Source organism: Delphinus delphis, chromosome 5 (assembly GCF_949987515.2).
Source record: "Delphinus delphis chromosome 5, mDelDel1.2, whole genome shotgun sequence".
NCBI lineage: Eukaryota > Metazoa > Chordata > Mammalia > Artiodactyla > Delphinidae > Delphinus > Delphinus delphis.
Genome location: NC_082687.1, coordinates 70,202,579 through 70,223,189, shown reverse-complemented (window position 1 = coordinate 70,223,189; position 20,611 = coordinate 70,202,579). Strand labels below are relative to the sequence as shown.

At 37.1% G+C, this 20,611-nt stretch overlaps 1 protein-coding gene across 2 annotated transcripts in view; it reads right to left on the bottom strand.

The window, feature by feature from the left end:
* GABRA2 (gamma-aminobutyric acid type A receptor subunit alpha2) overlaps positions 1–20,611 on the bottom strand; it is a 126,876-nt gene that overhangs the window by 64,079 nt on the left and 42,186 nt on the right. For both annotated transcript variants that reach the window (XM_060012612.1, XM_060012613.1), the window contains exon 4: positions 13,251–13,318. In XM_060012612.1, coding sequence (XP_059868595.1) covers positions 13,251–13,318 — 68 coding nt within the window. The remainder of the gene's footprint in view (positions 1–13,250; positions 13,319–20,611) is intronic.

Genomic DNA, 20,611 nt, shown 5'->3' with positions numbered 1-20,611 from the left:
ATTTAATTTTGACTGTGCCATGTGGCCTGTGGGATCTTAGTTCCCCGACCAGGGATTGAACCAGAGCCCTCAGCAGTGAAAGCACAGAGCCCTCACCACTGGACTGCCAGGGAATTCCCTCCTGAGTGTATTTTAAAGTACCAGAATTTATTTCATTATACCCTTTTGCTATTAAAGGTTAGTCTCCTCTGAGTAAGTTCCTATCAGTGTGTTTCTTCAATAACGAAGAAAAATGTGGTTTATGAAGCATGTATGTAGCAACTGAAGAAATAACACCCTGAGACTATACAAGAATGGGTAAGATCTAACACTTTCAGTTGGTACTCAAAGGGGTGTGAACCAGGAATTTAGCCCAGTATTAGCATTGCAAAAATTGCAAAAAATGAAAAGCTTAAGAACAGATCAGCAAAAAAAAAAAAAAAAACAACAACAACAAAAAACAGATCAGCAGTGTCAGTAAACCCAATTAGTGCAGTTCATAAAATTTTATTATGCAAAGACGCTCACACAAACAGACTGCAGACCACCACATCTACTGCATGTTCCTGACTATTGTGCAGGCGAGATGCCTGGGCTTTCTCTTTGGAACTAGATGCCTGGCAGGTTTACAAACAAATTAGAAACTGATACTAAAGGTTCAGATTCTAACAGTAAATTATTAAAATATATCTAATCAAAATACTTAAGATGATTAATAGAATATGTTAATTGCAATTCACTTTGATACAATTTATTATTTAAAATTCATAATAACCTTATTAAATATAGAGAACTATTCCCATTTCACATATTCATTTAAAAAAAGAGGGCTTCCCTGGTGGCGCAGTGGTTGAGGGTCCGCCTGCCGATGCAGGGGATACGGGTTCGTGCCCCGGTCCGGGAAGATCCCACATGCCGCGAAGCAGCTGGGCCCGTGAGCCATGGCCGCTGAGCCTGTGCGTCTGGAGCCTGTGCTCCACAGCGGGAGAGGCCGCAGCAGTGAGAGGCCCGCGTACCGCAAAAAAAAATAAGAGAGAAAGCCAAAATTTGAACTCAAACCTTATGTTTCCCAACATCATGTTCTTTCACTGTACCATATGTAAAAACAATCCTTGGAGGTGGGACATTAAAGGGAAATTTCCTTCTTTATAGACTAAAAAATAGACACTAGTCATGTATTATGGAAAGTTGCAGGCTGAGACTGAAGTTTTGGAATCTCTGTCAAAGTCTTCTTTCCACATTTAAAACTGACTCAAACACAAGATTGAAGGATAACAGCAATAATAATAAGTTGAGTAATGTGAAATAGATGTTAAGTGCATTCAATCTTAAGTCAGATAGAATAGGGTACTGGACCTTTAGCAGGTCACTTAATCTCTCTTTATTTCAGCTGACATATCTGTAAAATGGTGATAATTATACAACTTACTTCCTTAAGGATGAAGTGGTATAATACATGTAAAGTTCTTAGAAACAATTTGGACATCAAAGAAGGTAGCCTGGTATGAATCATCCTCAAAGTGTCCTTCTCCCCCCGTTTCCCATACTCAAGAAGGTTGCCTGGCAAGAGAGGGACACCCAGAAGCAAAAGGGCACAAAGTAAAGTGCCAGGGGCAGGAGCTAAGTAGGATGCCACAAGAGGTCCATGAAAGAATAAGCCAGCTGTGCGTCTGGTGTTTTGGATAATAAAGAGGTCTTTGAGAAGAAATCACAAGTGTGCCCCATGAGAGGTCCTGTATTTATCTACCGGCCATTCAAATGTCATTGATTGCCAGGAGAGAACCACCAACAGAATAAGCTAAGTAAAAAGGAATTTCCCCCCCTTTTTATAATCTCCCTTTTTCTTGCTTCAACTCTGGAAGACCCAGAAAGAGGAGAAGAAGCGTAGATCATGGCCTCTCACCAACTGTGCACCCCTTACCTGTGACCACGGCTAAGAAAAGGAGAGAAGCTCTAAATGGCATACGAGATTGAAGTTAAAGTTGGACTGGACTGGGCTCTTTGATGTGTGAAAGTGAACAGAAAGCTACAAGATGCACCCCAGATATTGCCATGATATGGCAAAAGAAGATCCAAAGAATGAAGTGCTGCTGAGTTTGATCAGTTGAGTTTCTAAAGCCTTGGAATGAAGCCCAAATGCTTTCTCACAGCCTCCAAAGCCCTGCAATGACCCCTCCCTCCCTTACTTCTCTAGTCTCATGCTTAGCAATTCTCCATGTATGTTGCCTATAGCAATAGTGATACTGCAGGGCCTCTGACGTGTCATGCTTCACCTTACTACCCAAACTCATTGATCTCCCTTGCAGTCTCTCTTCCCTGTCAACCCCTACATTTGGCAACTTTTACTCCACATTGAGAACAAGTACAAAGACCACCTTCTTCAATGTATCAACAGTATCTATCTGCCCAGAACATAGGAAAGAAGCAATAATTAGTCCATGAATAAACAAATGAGAGGAGCCACTGGAAATTAAATAGAGTAACAAGGATTCTGGGCCATAACAGCTCAAATGGTGCACAAGGAGAAAGGCATCAGCAGAGGCAGACGGTAGAAAAGCTCTCAGATATCTTATCTCAGTCCCCTGCATGCAATACCCTAATCCTTAAATTCACAAGTGTGAAGTGTGTATGTTTATGTGTGTGTGCATCTGTGTAACTATATTAAACTAATCACAGTAGGCTTTTATATGATATTTACTTTTTAAAATATATTGACACATATTAAAAAGTCAGGCTATAATAAGATCTATGGTAACAGAAATCTATGTTTTAAGTTTTATTTGGAGATGCTTTTATGGTGTTTTGGGGCATTTGGCTACAATGATCTGATCTGATTCATGATCTGATTCTAAGTTATTTTCTAGCTTCATCTGATTCATGATCTGATTCTAAGTTATTTTCTAGCTTCATCTCCCCCAAAACCTCTAAGAGTATTCTGGGCTGCAGTCACACTGAACTTTTACATTTTACTAAATTCAACAAGCTCTTTCACTTTGTGCTAAAACACTTTTCCCATTACATAGCCAGCCAGTCCTTGTTTGTCCTCCACTATCTTCTTTTCCTAGAAACCTTCTCAGATATAGATATCCTCTACCCACATCTCCTCTGCCACCATATTAATCCATAAATACTTCAATAAAAACATGACCACGCTGTTTTAAAGTGGATTTTTTTTTTTTATCTTAGCTGTTCCCCACTACACTGTGAACAACATGAGGGCAGCAACTGGGTTATACTTAAGTATTTCAGCTCCTAACACTGTGACAGACAGAGTATGTACTTAGCAAATCTGGTTGAAAAGAACAAACACAACGCATGCCTTCTAGTAGCTCAGACGGCAGTAAAGAAGAAAAACACGTTCAGATTTTTATAATCTAGCGTGCAAAGTCATAAAAACATGTGGTGGAGCACAGGTACAAGAAGGACTGACTCTACTTGGAGTAGCCTAGAAAAACATCAGGGAAGATGAAATGGAGCTTGGCTTTGAATAAATGAAAGCTCTCCAGTTGGCCAAGGAGGAGGGTAAGCATAACAAGAACAGGCAAAAACATCTGCAAGGCCAGAGAGTTGTTAAAGATGATGGCAGGTTCCCAGAACAGTGAGAAGTTCAACGCAATCTTTAAAAATAAAAGCCTGTCTGATAGTTATAATGCCTTGCAGCTACTGCCCCCCGCCTTGCCTTCTCTCCCCGACCACGCTGCTTAAAAATGTTGCCTCCACTCTTTCTCCATTTCCTCACCTCCCACATGCCTCAGCCCACTGCAATCTGGTTGCTTTTACCACGATCAACAAATATCTCCTTGTTCTAATCTAATGACACATTTAAATCCTTTTCTTGGCTTTACCATAATATATGACACCATTGTTTTCTCCCTACTTTTGTAATGCTCTCCTGCGTTGGCACTAAACCCACAGTCTCCTGGTGTTGTAGTTAACTCTCGGGAAAATGCTCATCATGGGACCTGAGACCTCCTGTGTCTGACAATAATCTACACGTAATGGTATCTCCTGGAGAATGTATGGGAGTAACACCGGTGGTTGGTTTCTATTATTCCTCCTCAAGACATACAAGTTCTGCATAGTTTTCCCCAAAAGACGGTCCCACCCTTGTAACCTGGGGAAAGAACTTGCAACTTCTGCAATTTTTATTTTAAAAAATCACTTCATGTTCAGAAATCCTAGCTGTTTTTTATTTAGTTTTTACAAAAGAATGGAGGAGTGGTAAGGAATGCCCTCCCCTGAGGCAGCCAAGTGAGCTATGACTAGATATATGTAATTCCTACAAGCCTCCCTCCTGCAGAAAGGTAATGGATCGAGTCAAACTAGTTCAACTACCTTTATCTGCACTCTTTTATGGAACTATTACCCCACTCCCTGGGTGAGATTTCACTGTGGGCAAAACCTATGGGTTCATCCCATTACTAAATGAATCATACTTCCTTCAGGATACAGAATCCTACCTGGACAGAGGGCCATAAATTATACAGACACCTGACTACTGAACATTGTTGCATCTGATAAGGAGGGAAAGGCAGTGATCTCTGATGTTTGTTCTTAAGGATCAGAGCACAGTCTAGTCAGAGAAGGGAATGCACCTCCATTTGGACAGACATCCATGGTTGCTCCTTCTCAGATTCCTCTGCAATCTTTTTTATCCTCTTCTAGTCTAGAGCTTCTGTCAGGGTATGATTACCATCTCATCCTAATCTCTTTCCTTGCACAAGTTCATGTATGCCTTCAACTACCATCAGATGGCTCCCAAGCCATCTGCACTCTAAGTTCTCTTGAGCTCCAGGTCTATTCCTGCTACCTAGACATCTCCAATTAAATCTCTCACAAAGACCCCCAACTCAATACATCCAAAATGTAAATACTCATCCCCTAGACACCAAAACAAAAGCAAACAAAACTTTTCTTCCTGTGTTCCATATCCCAGTGAATGGTACCACCATCCACCCAATGCCCCCAAGCCTTCATCCTATACATCTCCTTCAACCTCTACTTCCAACAGATCACAAAGGCTTATCATTTCTGTCACATCTCTTAAATCTTTTCAGTTCTTTCTTTCAGGGTAGTAGTCCCTCTACCCTGACCCAGTCTACAATCATTTCTTAGCTGGCATATATCAGCTTTCAAACAATTTTTTCCTTTCCTTGTCCTCTAATACAAATTATTGGATTGCAGAAAATCTGACTCTTCACATTCCTTCTGTATTACCCCAGTCCTCCACCTATCCTATGATGGTTTTTGGCTGCCCTCAGCATAAAGTCAAATACCTCAACCCTGTTAAAAGGCAGACTGTCATGCCCCACAACAAGCAATTATGATTCCACAGATCGTAGAAGGAACCTAGAAAACCACTTTTTAAATAAATACTCCAACTGATCCCAACACAAGTGTCTATGATTCTCATTTTGAGGAACATTATTAAAAATTCTAGGAGGGTGCTGAAAAATATTGGTTGAATATTAGCTAAGTCTAATTCCTATCCTTCCAAAATATCAATAACTGTCCAGTAATCAACTTCTACATTCTGACTTGAAAGTGAGGAAACATTAACAGATGGCAACTTCTGATAAGTGTTGACAGCTTAAACCCAGTGTTAATTTTCGGCCAAATATCAAGATCTAATAATTCTCTAAAGCTCTCTATGATGTTAACTACTGAACTACATAATATCCCAATAGCTTCTGGGGTTTCTAAGAGTTAATGCACTCTGTGTTTTCATAAGATAGACAAGTACTAACTAAGGGGATTGATATGATCAATAAACCAAGGTCACCACTTACCTGGCTGCCTGTTTCTTAATAGCCTAATGGTAAACTCTAGATCAGAAATCTTGAGATGACTTCAAAGTGTTCATCATTCAAGATCTAACCCTAACACTTAGCAGTGCAAGAGGTAACCATTTGGGCTGAGTTCTTAGTCTAGGTTTCAGTGCAATAGTTGGTGGCTATACCACTTATATCTGAAGAATATGCTCACACAGTGAAAATGCTTACCAGAATGGGAAAAGACCCCCTATATAGACCAAATAAAAAAGTAAAAACTACACACAGAAGAGCTATAAATTGCTTAAATGTGTAGTCAGCTACTACCAACTTTGTCAATTAGCTGCTAGTACATCCCCAAGTTTACCTTCTTACTCATGAATTTTTTTAAATCTTGAAATTAAAAAAAAAACTGTACTTAATTGCTTAAAAAAATTTTTTTAAAAACTGTACTTAATTTGGCTGTAATTACAATCTTTAATTATAATTTAGATCTGCAACTTTCTTTGGACAATTTCACTAGATAATGATTCTGAGACAGCAGTGTGTGTGTGTGTGTGTGTGTGTGTGTGTGTGTGTGTTTGCTCTTTTGCTTCTTAATTCTTTTTGCTAGGCTGCTTTTTCCTCTCAGGCTAATGTCATAGCAAATCTACATCACTGACCTGCACAGGAGGACTTAGGAGTTTAAGTCTTGCTACTGAGTATGCACACTGCATAGAAATAAGGGTATTAGCTAAGCTACCAAAAGTGAAATTAAATTTATTCTTTACTGTTTTCCCATTAACGAATTTCTTCTGTAAGACATGAATTAGATATCTTCATATCCACTTTTATGTATAGGTAATAATAATGTGGGTATCTTGTACCTCTGCGTCATACTAAATTTCTTTCTCTTTCGAGTCGCACATATAAGTTTCATTTCTTGACCTGGCCATCCATACTAACATATATCAAACTCGTCCTCATTATTTGTTTTGCTTTCCAACAAAAGTAATATCAAGATTGGAAATCACTCCATGTGAGCACCGTGAGGTCCAAGTCATTTCTCTTCACAAAATGTATACATGTTTTTAAATTGAGCTCTGTCTTCCCTGATATATTTATAATATGAGTAAGTGTGTGTGTTTGTGTGTGTCTGTGTTACATGTGTAAATGAATTACTCAGCTTTCATTTTCTCCTCTAGATTTGGACACGTATCAAACAGCAGCTGTTGCATGGTCAAACTACCTCTTGACTCTCCCTCAAAATCCTCCTCATATCACACATTATTATGTACAACTATTATTAGTGAATTGCCTCTCAGCTCCAAGTCCACCCTCCTTTCCCCTTCTTTGTGACACAGGAGAAGGGCTCTGTAAACAGTGCTCCTTCACCAGTTCACACAATATTAGGCTTTGCCATTAGAAGGTGCTGGAGGGATACTGCCATGTCATAGCAAGGGAAGAGGGCTTTTCCTTCTGGTTCTCTTCCTGGTTCAGGCGCACTGTCATTCTCTGACACAGCTTCAAAGGACTGCCGAGCTGTTAGTTGTCAGCCAGCAGGCAGGCTATTCCTCTGACCAGATTCAGCATGTACCCTCATATGTTTCTTCACCAGCAGGAGGTGCATACTCCTCTAACCACAAAGTCCTCTCCAGTGAGCTCTAAGTCTTGGCCTTAGGGGAAGGACTCCTTTACAAGTCCTGAGTTCCTTCCTTGTTCATGATGCTTCACCCCAGAAGCAGATGCTGCCCTCTGCATCTGCTAAATCTATATTGCTTAGAGTCTTCTTTTACATTTTTATTTAACCATCTTGTACTAATCTATAATTCATTCTATGAGATTTTCCCTGTTCTGATTACCGTTATGGATCCTTTCCTCTAACTGGGCTCTGATGATAGAGTAAGTAACCCAGTTAGTGGTCTTGAAACTAATTAGACTCCCCCCAACCCAACTATTGTTAAGACTGAGTAAACAAGGTGCATAAAGATGGAAACAAAGTAGAAAATTTGACATGACCAAAGACAATTATATAGGACTATGTTAGGCTAGGTGATTCAAAGAAAATGTGTATTAGGAAAAAACGTCTAGGGCCTTCAAGCGTCTCAAGAGCCTAAGAGATGTTAAATATGTATTTCATTTTAGGGAATTTCTCAGTATACAAGTGCATGTGCTCACATACATACACACACATAAGCCAAAATACATAAAGAAAACTAAAAAAATAGAAATAAGTGATTTTTTAATATTTAAATGTTGTCAAACACAATTCTACTCAAGTTAATTCAACCTATATGGCTTGGAATATGAGTGCATTTTCATATTTAATATAATGTCTGGTAGTGTCCCCCAAAATAAGAAAGCCTAACTTGAGCTTGTTAAAATTTCTTTAAATTCTTGGGCTAAAGTCACTGAAGACACCAACATTCTGAATTCAGTTCACAGATGAGTTTAAATTTGCTCTATTGCCAACGACTATACGCCTAACATGAGCTCCCACCTTTTTATTTTTATATATTTATTTTTGCATATAGCTTATTAATATTTATTTCAAATTTATTTCAAAATGACAGCAGCAGACAGGACACACAACTGCTAGACACATTATTACCTGATCATGACTGCTTCACTCAGACACGGTCCTGTCCCAGTTCTGGGACTTGTTGTCCTTAACCTTGAGTGTTCAGCTTCACACATCAGCATTCCCTGCTCTGGGCTGCAACTTGACATCCGTGGATTCCTTATGCTAAGCTTTAATTCTTGCAGGAGAATTATAATGCTTTTTCCCATTTTCTTATTTGATTTTTCCCAGAATTTAGGATTTGTAAAAATATATAAATTTCCCATCAAATGCCTGGAAGAAATTCCTACATGGAAACACTAACTAAACGATCACAGTTTCTTTTTATTTTCCTTTTTTTTAAAAAAAATTCAGGTTTATTGAAGTATAATTGACGAAAAAATTTAAGGTATTTGAAACAATCATAGTGGTGATTTGATATACATAGTGAAAGGATTCCCTCTGTCTAGTTAATTAACATATCGCCTCATATCTATTTATTTATTATTTTGTTTGTTTTTAGCAAGAACATTTAAGTTCTACTCTCTTAGTGAATTTCAATTATACAATACAGGGTTATCAACTATAGTCACCATGCCTTACATTAGATCCTCAGACCTTATTCATCTTGTAGCTGAAAGTTTATACCCTTTCACCGACCTTTCCCTATTTTCCCCACCCTTCAGCAGCTGGCAACCACTTATCTAACATCTCTTTATGACTTTTTTATTCCACATGTCAGTGATACAATGCAATATTTGTCTGGTTTATTCACTTAACATAATACCCTTGAGGTCCATCCATGTTGTCAAAAATGCCGGGATTTCACTCTTTCTCATGTGATATATATATATCACATCATATTTCCATATCTTGGCATTGTGGAAAATGGTGAATAAAAAAAGGAGTGCAGGGAATTCCCTGGCGGTCCAGTGGTTAGGACTCGGTGCTTTCACTTCATGGGTCCAGGTTCAGTCTCTTGTGTGGGGGAACTAAAGATCCCACAAGCTATGCAGCACAGCCAAAAACAACAAAAAAAAAAACAGTAGTGCAGATTTCTCTTGGGGATCCTATTTTCATTTTGAATATATATACCAGAAGTGGATTACTGAATAATATGATAGTTCTATTTTTAATTTTTTGAGAAACCTCCATACTGTTTTCTATACTGATTACACCAATTTACATGGCTGCTAACTGCACAAAGGTCCCCTTTTCTCCACATCATTGACAACATTTATCTCTTGCCTTTTTTTAAAACTATTTTTATTGAGGTGTAGTTGATGTACAATATTATATATTTCAGGTACACAACATACTGATTCACAGTTTTAAAGGTATACTCCATTTATAGTTATTATAAAATATTGGCTATAATCCCTGTGATGTGCTCTACGATATATCCTTGTAGTTTATTTATTTTACACATAGTAGTTTGTACTTCTTAATCTTGTACCACTATCTTGCCCCTCCTCCCTTCCCTCTCCCCACCAGTAACAACTAGTTTGTTCGCTCTGTCTCTGAGTCTGTTTCTTTTTTGTTATATTCACTAGTTTATTTTATTTTCTAGATTTCACATATAAGTGGATAAGTGATATCATATAGAATATCTTGTCTTTTTGTTGATAGCCATTCTAACAGGTGTGAGGAGAGATCTCATTGTGATTTTGATTTACTTTTCTGTTATGATTTTTGATGTTGAGTATATTTTCATGTACCTCTTGGTCATTTGTATGTTTTCTTTCAAGAAATGTCTATTCAGTTTTTATTCCTTATTTAAATTGGATTGTGGTTTTTGTTTTTTTTTTAATATTGAGTTGTACCAGTTCTTTATATATTTTGGTTGCTATCCCCTTTCAGATACATAATTTGCAAATATTTTTTTCCCATTCTGTAGATTGCCTTTTCATTTTATTGATGGTTTTTTGCTGTGCAGAAGCTTTCAGTTTGATATAGTCAGTCCTACTGGTTTATTTTTGCTTTCGGTGTCAAATTTTAAAAAATCATCGCCAAGACCAATGTCAAAGAGCTTACTCCCTATATTTTCTTCTATGAGTTTTATGGTTTCAAGTGTTACATTCAAGTCTTTAATCCATTTTGAGTTGAAGCTACCAGCTTTCTAAATTTTTCAGTGATCCCAAAGAATGGTCAGAACAAAGAAGAGGAGGATTAGTTTAATCCATTATCACCAGTGGAAAAAAGTCTCTTCATATATTTTGTAAAAAATATAACTGTTTGTCTAAAACCCTCAAATAACAAACAATTGCATGTCTAGAAAAAGCATATATAAAGATTTGTTTACTTCTGATTTTTTCAGGTAAAAGAACTCACTCTGCAAAATGAACAAACAAAAAAACTTTAGCATAGTAACTGTTAGTATTAATATTCACTACACAAAATCTAAAACATTGAAAACTTTGATATTTTGGGTTCCTATATCATTTGCCTTTCTGTTTTGGCTGGTGATAAAACACCATAGCTTACCATATAAGAACCATAATTTATATAATATTCTGCTAATTTTTCAATGTAGTGCTAGACAAAATTCTGACTCTCTGCACTTGACTCCACATAGAGGTTAGGTGCTCATTCTCATGGTCTCTAAGATAGAGAGCATTTATTAAGACAAGCTTCACAGAAATATTATCTTTACTGCCAACCAATAATGTTTGGGATACACACTCTTACTAAAAATATGTATCTGTGATCTTTTCAAGTTTGTGTACACTGAAATTAACCTATGGAAAGAGGAGGATTAATATTTCACGTCATGATATAGGATACTGCAAGGGAGGAGGAGAGTTATGTTGAAAAGTGGGATTTTTCCTGTTGTTGCAGAATTGTAGCTAATGCCTGAAGTTGGGGAACAAAAGCACTTAAATCTTCACATTCTAATTTGAAAGAACTTCAAAGATCAGCAGTGTTTGGTATCAACCACCTCCCCAACATTGGGGGTCATCACCCCTCTTCCACTTTACATCTTCAGCCATCCAAGTTAATGTAAAAAAGAACTATGAGGCCAGAGAAATGGCTCTGGTTGGAAGAAAAACTGATTTTTTAGTGATAAAAGCAGCATATCTGCTCCCTAAAGGAAAGGTAGGGAGGTCCCAATAAAATGGATAATTATGGGAATGTAAATTGGTACAGCCACTAATGAAAACAACATGGAGGTTCTTCAAAAAACTAAAAATAGAGTTGCCATATGATACAGCCATCCCATTCCTGGGTGTATAACTGGAAAAAACAAAAACTCTAATTTTAAAAGACACATGCACTCCAGTGTTCATAGTAGCATTATTTAGAATAGCCAAGACATGGAAACAACTCAAGTGCCTGTCAATAGAAAATTGTCTTAAGAAGATGTGGTATATAAGTATATGATGGAATATTACTCAGCTGTGAAAAAGAATAAAATATTGCCATTTACAGCAACATGGATGGACCTAGAGAATTTTATACTTAGTGAAGTAACTGAAACAGAGAAAAACAAATAATGTATGATATTACTTACATATGGAATCTAAAAAATAGTACAAATGAATCTATATACAAAACAGATATAGACTCACAGACATAGAAAACAAACTTAAGGTCACCAAAGGCGGGGGGGGGGCAGGGGAGGAGAGGTAAATTAGGAATATGGGATTAACAGATACAAACTACTATACATAAAATAGATAAGCTGTAAAGATTTACTGTATAGTACAGGGAACAGTATTCAATATCTTGTAATAACCTATAATGGAAAATAATCTGAAAACAAAATAACTGAATCACTATGCTGTACACTTGAAACTAATACAATATTATAAATCAACTATACTTCAATAAAAAATAATTGGCTAATATTGTTAATGAGCCTCTGCAAAAAAGGAAAACCTTTAGTTTTGTGTGTTTATCCAGGTGGAAAACCTGCACACTTATCCTTCCCCTTCGGGTATCAGATAAAGGGAAGAAATTGGGAAGAGATGACATGATGGAGAAAGGCCAGGCAAAGCAGGGACAAGGGCATCTCCTCTAATTCTCATTCCCTGACCATAAGGAAGGTGGATGAAAAATAATTTTTACAAAAAAACTTCTATAATAGAGCACTGTAGATAGCAGTAGAAGTGGAAGATGGATTACTAAAATTCTTATGCTTAACCAAGGATTTATCGATGATGTATCTAGTCCACTGATTTCTAACCCAACAGACTAATTTCCGTCTTCTACTGATCTCATTTTAAAGAAAAATAAAGACCAGTTCCATAGAATTCAAGAATGTTAAGATTCTAGTTTTCTTTAGATTAATTTATATGTATGAATGTATGTAGTGTATTTATGTAACTAGGATGACAAGAAATCCACCTTACTCAATGTTAATAGAAGGTTTCCATTTGTAACACCGACTGTAACCACAACCTGTAAGAAGCAGTTATCTATGAAACTGCCCCAGACGTATGGAAGTCAAGTAGGGGCCTTAATTGTACAAAGTGGTTTGGGCTTCCCTGGTGGCGCAGTGATTGAGAATCCGCCTGGCAATGCAGGGGACATGGGTTCGTGCCCCGGTCCAGGAGGAACCCACATGCCACGGAGCGGCTAGGCCCATGAGCCATGGCCACTGAACCTGCGCGTCCGGAGCCTGTGCTCCGCAACAGGAGAGGCCACAACGGTGAGAGGCCCACGAACCGGGTTCTCAGTAATATCATTATTTTTATTTAAACAATTGTTTGCCACACTGCAGCTGGGTAGAAAATTTTGAAGATAATATAAAATATGAAGGGTTAATCTGAACACTCAAGTTAGAATGGTGCACACAGATATAAGCAGATTAACAGCCTTAACTCTCCATGTATTTGGGCAGACTAAATAGGCATGAGACAGATCCAGAATCTATAACACTGAAAATACGTGTTTATTCTAAAGTACCCCCCAAACTTCCCATTATATGAAGTAAAAATACTGTTTAATGAAAAACTCACCATATCTGTATCTGAGACGGGGCCAAAACTGGTCACATAGATGTTAGTGAAGACTTCAGTAATACTGTCTGGTGTAAGAAAAAGAGATTGAATATAGACATTATATAATGAGAACCACAGGAGAGAGAAGGGGTCAAGTACATGGCATGGTTAGAAAGTTCTGTGATATTTGGGAATATTTCGGTTTTGCTTTCTTTTCAACCAACAAAATCTTCACAACCAACAAAAATAGCTGTATTACTTAATTACTTCATAGGGTGTAACAATCCTAAATGCTAAATGCTTAGAAGGATTATGACATTCTTATTTGGAAACTATACCTGACTAGAGCATTTTGTTTTCAGCACACTGCTCAGAATGAATAGTTTCTCAGAAACTATCTTAAATGTACCACCAGTATGGAAAATAAAGTACAGTTGGTATGGTTACTGTTTGATACAGTCCTGTAATTGACCATTAAACCAAATATTTCAAATGGTATTTCATGCTTGTAGAGATTTAGTTTGTAAATTAGTGTATCTTCTCAATAAAGCACAAACACATTGTTAATCATTATAAATAAACATAATTCATATTTTATAAAAAGCTTTATCATTCAGTAACATAAAAATAAAGCAAATAACATTCATTAATCACAAGGATTACTTCCAAACAAGCTTGCCTTTACATGTATCTAAGAATGCCTAAACCGCAAAGATTAAATCGAATTAGATTTGAAATTTATGTAACTTATAACGTGTAGCACAATTAACTGGATTGCTTTATTAACCAGGTGATTTAGATCTTTGATTTTAAATAAGCCAAATGGCAATGGGGGGAAAGCTCAAAGGAAAAATTTAAAACTAAAACCCTTTCAGTGTTCTTATAAGAAAAAAGTACATCATTAATTTCTACCATCATGAACTTAATGCCTTAACTGCTAAGTGTCAAATGTGTAATTCTACACAAACAATATCATGAAATATTTTAATATTATACTGAACATTAATTCACAACCATGAAAGAGACAGTAAACTGAGTCTGGAATATTGTATCCACTAAAGCAAAAATAAAAAGTAAAAGGATTTTGAAATAACAGAGTCGACTGAATGCTTACTCTTAAAAGGACTTGAAATGTAATAATCTACATGAGAAATCTATGAGATAGATTCTCTGTTATCATCCCAATATATCTGTACACTGATGTACGGGAAGTTAAGGAAGTGTGCCCCATGACCCACACTCTGTTGGGTGGACAGAGCCAGGTTTTAGGAACTAAGCACTCTGGCTCCTGAGCCCTCAGGGTAAACAAAGCCCTGTACCACAGTCAAGAATAAATTTAAAACTAAAAGTATTTTCTTATCAACTACATATTTCTATTTACCACAATACTCTGTGCCAAAAGCACACTTACGGTGTTCCAAATAAATATATTCCTTCAACATTGTTATTTTATATACTATTTTATTCCAAAAAAATGGTATTTGTGAAATTTTGTTGTAAAACTCATTTGAAACTCATTTCTAAAGTTAATTCTCAGCTGCCACCTGCCCCCAAACACTTGCACAGGGTCTACTTCATAGCTATACAATTTGTGCAGTCACATAGGTCCCTGTGCTCAGAAAAGTCCCATGCCTGGTCTAATGTTCTGTTTTTGCTTCCTTGAAATTCTTCATTATGTTTTGCATAAAGGGCCGTGCATTTTCATCCTGGACTGGGCCTCACAAATTATGTAGCTGGTCCTGGCACATTTATTCAATAAACAATTGAATAAAACGTTAGTCACTATAGATATTGGTTTAAAATGTTCCAAGAGAGAGAAATTAAAATGTTCTGGTAGTCTTCACCCAAATAGAGGCAAATGGAATTTATTCTCCTTAATCTGGAGTTGTAAAGTTAGAAAAGAGAGTTGATACAAATACATGAATATATTCATGCTAAGGACATGAAGAATATCCACTTACACACCAAATGGCAAGTAAAGAGTAAAGGAGAATGTGATCATCCTAGTGGCTGCCATGAGGTGCCAACTAAGAATCTAAAGGGAGAAAAATAAAATTACCCTCAAAGCTCTAAACAGTAAGAGCAACACCTCAAGACAGAACAGAGATAGGCAAAGTTACCTTAAAGAAAATAATTTCAAAGTTTAAGGACATCATAAACACAGTTAAAGAATGTATGCATTTCAAGGAATACTCTCCTGCTATGCATGTTCAGAAAAAGTAGAGGAAAATAAAGTGTCCTTAAAGCTAGAGATTATAGCGTTACAAAGGCAGCTTACACCACTGCGAAGAAGTGAGTTGCGTACAGTCACTGCTGCTGAGAGATCCAGTAATCTGAAGTCTGGAATATTTACTGAATTTAGAGACCTGGGAGCCACTAGTAAAGTAATGTGTGCAGAGGCCAGCTTGAAGTGAGGGAAGTGAGAGAAGAGGAAGAGCCTAGAGTGATTTTAAACAACCTTTGAGAAGTTCGACTGTGAAGGGAAACAGGACTCCAGCAACAAGGGAAGGTGGGGGAAAAGAGACAGTTTTTGTTTGCTTGTTTAAGGTGGAAGATAGTTAAGGATCTGGCAATGCAGATGGAAGGGACTAAGGGAGCCGCTGAATATTCAGGAGACAAGATCAGTGAAAGAGGAATATTCCTGAGTAAGCAGGTAGTGCATTCATTAAAAGAGATTGACATTATATACATGGAGGGAAGAAGGAGGAGGGAATATCCTTAATTATATCGGGGTGAGAAGACAGAATGTTGAAATAAATGGAAGTAGGTTTTTAGGTCTAGTGGCAGGAAAGTTCCTGGAGAGGAGAGAAATTCTGAGTTACGTGCAAAATATCTGTGGATTATTTTTATTATAATAGATGATGATTCCAAGTAAAAAATTTGATAGTATAATTATATTAATAACATTTACAATAGTATACATCCATAGAAGACCAATGTAGCATCTGCTGCCAGTTCTTTGTCCATAGCCCCTTGACAATCATGATTCCTCTACATCAGGGGTCCCCAACCCCCGGGCTGTGGACTGGTACCGGTCTGCAGCCTGTTAGGAACCAGGCCGCACAGCAGGAGTTGAACGGCGGGTGAGCGAGCAAAGCTTCATCTGCCGCTCCCCATTGCTCCCCATTGCTCGCATTACCTCCTGAACCAACCCCTCACCAGTCCATGGAAAAACTGTCTTCCATGAAACCAGTCCCTGGTGCCAAAAATGTTGGGGACCGCTGCTCTACATGCTGGGATGTTCTGCTGCAAGCTCCTGTGATTCTCTGCCTGAGGGCTTTTCCTGGCTGTGCAGGGCAGGGTGTAATTGCAGAAAAGTTTGTGTTCCTGGGAACAGCCATCAACCAACGATGGATGAGAGTTGGAGGAACTCAGCTTTCTCTCCCTCTCAGTGGAGACAACTCTAAGGCATGCTCTACACCATTTCCCAGATGACTTCAGGGAGGAAACTACAACTGTCCTCAGCAGTAACCTGCTCACCATGGTACCCTGCTTTGGCTGTCCTCCCTTCCCTGTATCACTTTGACCTCCCTCAGCTAGTGCCGCCTGATATCCCTTCCCAGATGATTGTGTATCTTAGAGTCTGCTTCTGTGAGAAGCCAAAGCCAACTACAAACATCATTTACATACTCTAAGAAGAAAAAAAAGATAATAATTAAGGAGTCAGGAAAGATATTAATTGTATTAAAAGACATTAATTAATTGCAGCTAACCATCCAAGCAATAAGCTATATCCTCTTCACCCCTGTAATTTAGATATAACACTAATACTAATAAGGACACACACTCATAAGATGGAGAGTAAAATCAAACTGTAAATGACATCCCTTCAAGAAGATGAGGATGCTAATAATTTTGCTCACCATGTATCATAAATAGGATGTCGTGCACATATTTTAAGACAAGTTAGCCATTGCTGTTTTGCTTTACTCTCTCAGCAGCAACAAAGACATTTTGCTTCCTGGGATGATTTCTGTTAACAGCTACATGTGCCATTTGTCATCAGTCCAGTTCAGTAAAGTCAACAAATACTTAACCGACTTTTGTGTATATGGCGCTTAGTGTTCCCTATTAAAAGTTGAAAACTTGGAATCTGATCATATAATTTGTCACCATTCCACCACAAAAGAATTGCTGCTGCTTATCCGATATCTTCCTCCCAGTAGACACTTAACACATGTTTGATAAATATAGTGCCCATAAAATCAGGAAGAGTTAAGACCAATAATAAAACCAATATGAATTGTGTTTTCTTACAATCATTTTTCATGATAGTTCTAAGTTTTGGACTTTGATTCTTTACAATGATTTGGAAACATGAAATATAAACGTATATTGAATACATGAAATTTCCTCTCAGTGTGGCTCCTGGTGCTTTTAAATTTTTGAATCTTTGTATATTGTTTGTTCTTGTAGTTTTGTTTATTTATTTTGATTTTTTTCCTACTAATGAAAATGCATTGATTTAAAAAGTATAGCACATTTGGGGATCCGAAACAAGAATCACGATGGCTGTATGTTTATGGACAGGACACAAAGTCCTCAAAGGATAAACTAAACATACCCCATCATGACAGTCACTGATTATGGGTTACAAATGAATGTGACTTTGAAATCACTGGAGGGTCTATCTATCCCCCAATAAGGTTTGGGACTGTTCTGGCCCTTAGAACCATCACCAGGTAGAAGATTTGTAGTGCCTTCTCTTTCTTTGAAATGTCTTTCTTCAGTACCTAATGATTCAGCGTGCTCTGGTGAGGAAGCTGAAGACACACCTCTCTCCCCAAAGCACTAGTAAAGGAAATCAACTAGGAAAGGGAAGAGGAGACTGAATGCACATTGATTCCCATGGATTTAGTGGGACCGTTTGGTTCAATTAACAAATAGCTGCTAAGAGTTTATTAAGTATTGTCCAGAGACGTCCCCTGCCTGACCGACAAGGGAGAGAATGTTTTCAAAGGGAAGCTGTTAGTGGTGCCAGAAGCAATTGATGTTCCTCAAGGTAATGTTTCATCAAGACTTTGCTACATGCTCAGTGTGGGACTCTGACAGGGGAAAGAATGAAGATGTTCTCAAAGATCTCACTTTTACTATCACAGGTTAGATTCTCTTTTGAGGAGATTCTAGTGACCCCATCCCATTTCAAGTTGTTAAAGATGGAATCCAGAGCACATGGGATACCCTAGAACACTAAGAGTTCAAAGTTTAGTCTGAGCACAGGCTATTACATATCTAGTATCCCTGGGTTAGTTAGAAACTTGGAGCTTATTAATCACCAACCTGAAATCCTATGCTGTTGTCTAAGTACTGATAGAAACCAGCTTAACAACTAAGTTATGAGAATTTAAAAATAAAAACTATGCTGATATAAATTTACATTTTGCTCCCCAAATACATATTAATAAAAAATGATTCTTATGTCCAATATATATAATGATAAGCTTTTACCTTTTTAAGATAGTGAATTATTTTATAAATCAACATAAATTGAGCATTCTTAATGCGCTAAGAACTACAATTCACATATATATGTGTGTGTGTGCATATATATTACTAATACAAAGGATTGAAAAAATTCCACTGTATTAATTTTCTTTCTTATAAAAAAGGTGCATAAGTTAAAGCTTGCTAATTGACTCTTTCTTTTATGACCTTTTCACCATCCTCACAAAATACTGCTGTGGACAGCAATATTTCCGTTTACTTTGCAAAATAATTTTTCAGTTCTTTCTTTTCTATTTTGTAAAAGGAAAGCATTTAAATGTAATAGAAGCATAGACATTGAAAACACTAAATTTCAAAAGCTCATATAGGCCATGGGTTCAAATATTCAAATTTCTGCCTCCTCTATTTCTAGTCTTGGTAAAAGCCACCATCATTTTGTCAGTTGTCAAACTTTTAGTCTCAGGCTGAACTTCTTACTCATATCCAGCATTTTAATTGTTGACTGGGTTCTGTTGATTATATTTCCTACATCGTTCTTGACTTTCCCTTCTCTCTCAATCCTCACTGGCAATGACCTCTGGAATGGCCTCTTTTAGTTTTCCTGTTTCTAGTCTCACCAACTCCTATATACCCTCCATGACACTGCTAATAATAAATCATGTGATGTCTCTTCTCTGATCAAGTTTTTCTCAATGACTCTCCTTTGCCTAAAGATCAAGTTCAAAGATCACAGCATAGCACATCAGACCCTTCATGATCTTTGTCTCCTTTCCATCCTGATCCAGCACTGTCCCACACTGTATACCTTAGCCATACCCAACTCCATGTTATTCTCCTTCATTCTTTTTCAGGTGGGGGGGGCGGTGCTTTTTCTTTCCTCTACATAAAATGCCCTCTCATTTAATCCTTGTTCTTAAAAAATAAGTTCAAATAACACTTCCTCTTTGAAGTTGTCCTTGCCATCCCTGAGTATTTAATTAGTCTTTCTGTTGGTTTCAGAAATGTTTACTTCTTCAAATGAAATAATCAAATCATATTGTAACTTCTAATGCATGAGGAGTTGTTAAATGGTTGTGTGTTTCCCCACTCTACTCACCACTCAACAGTGCCCAGGACTTTGTCCTATGTGCATAATATGGAACGACATAGATTATCACAGAAGATTATGGTCAAGGATAAGGCCCTACCAATCCTGTCACACTCAAATATGAGATAAAGTATTATCTTTACACCTATGGATAACCTGCAATAAATTACATGTAGAAAAAGTATTATGATGGTAAATTGCTGAATTACATTAAACATATAAGGAAAAAATTTAAGGCATGGTTTTAGATTCAGATGCTAAAAGCATAAGATCATTTGCCTTTATTTCTAATAGAGTTCAGTTCTCATATTCAACAATCCAACATTTTTCATCTACAGCATCCTAAAGGTAAATGCATGAAGAGCCTTGTTGGCAATATTACAAACCTTTGCTATCTTTCCCTGAATCTCTTGGATCAGCTTCAAAAAGAAATTCTGTACTTACAAAATGGAGCTAACTGATATTCTAATTTGATGATAGTATCAATTTCTTCTTAAAAATAAATTTGGCCCAAATTAGTATAAAAGGAAAAAAGAAATCTCCTAAAGTAATTAACTTTATCACCCACCACTGGATGCTGTTTCCTGACAGTGTGTATATTGGAAAATGTTATGATTATTTTACACCTAACATGTAATTAGGAACTTTTAGAAACTTTATGTAGCAACCCTTAAATACTTATCTGTTGAATTCCCATTGTGTGATAGTAAAAGGAACTTATTACCTATTAAGCATTTACTATATGCATGGACTGGGTTAAATTTTTATATATAATTTCATGATCACCCTGTGAACTGTGCATAATTATATTCATTTTATCTCATCCAAATTCAACAGCTACTTAGAG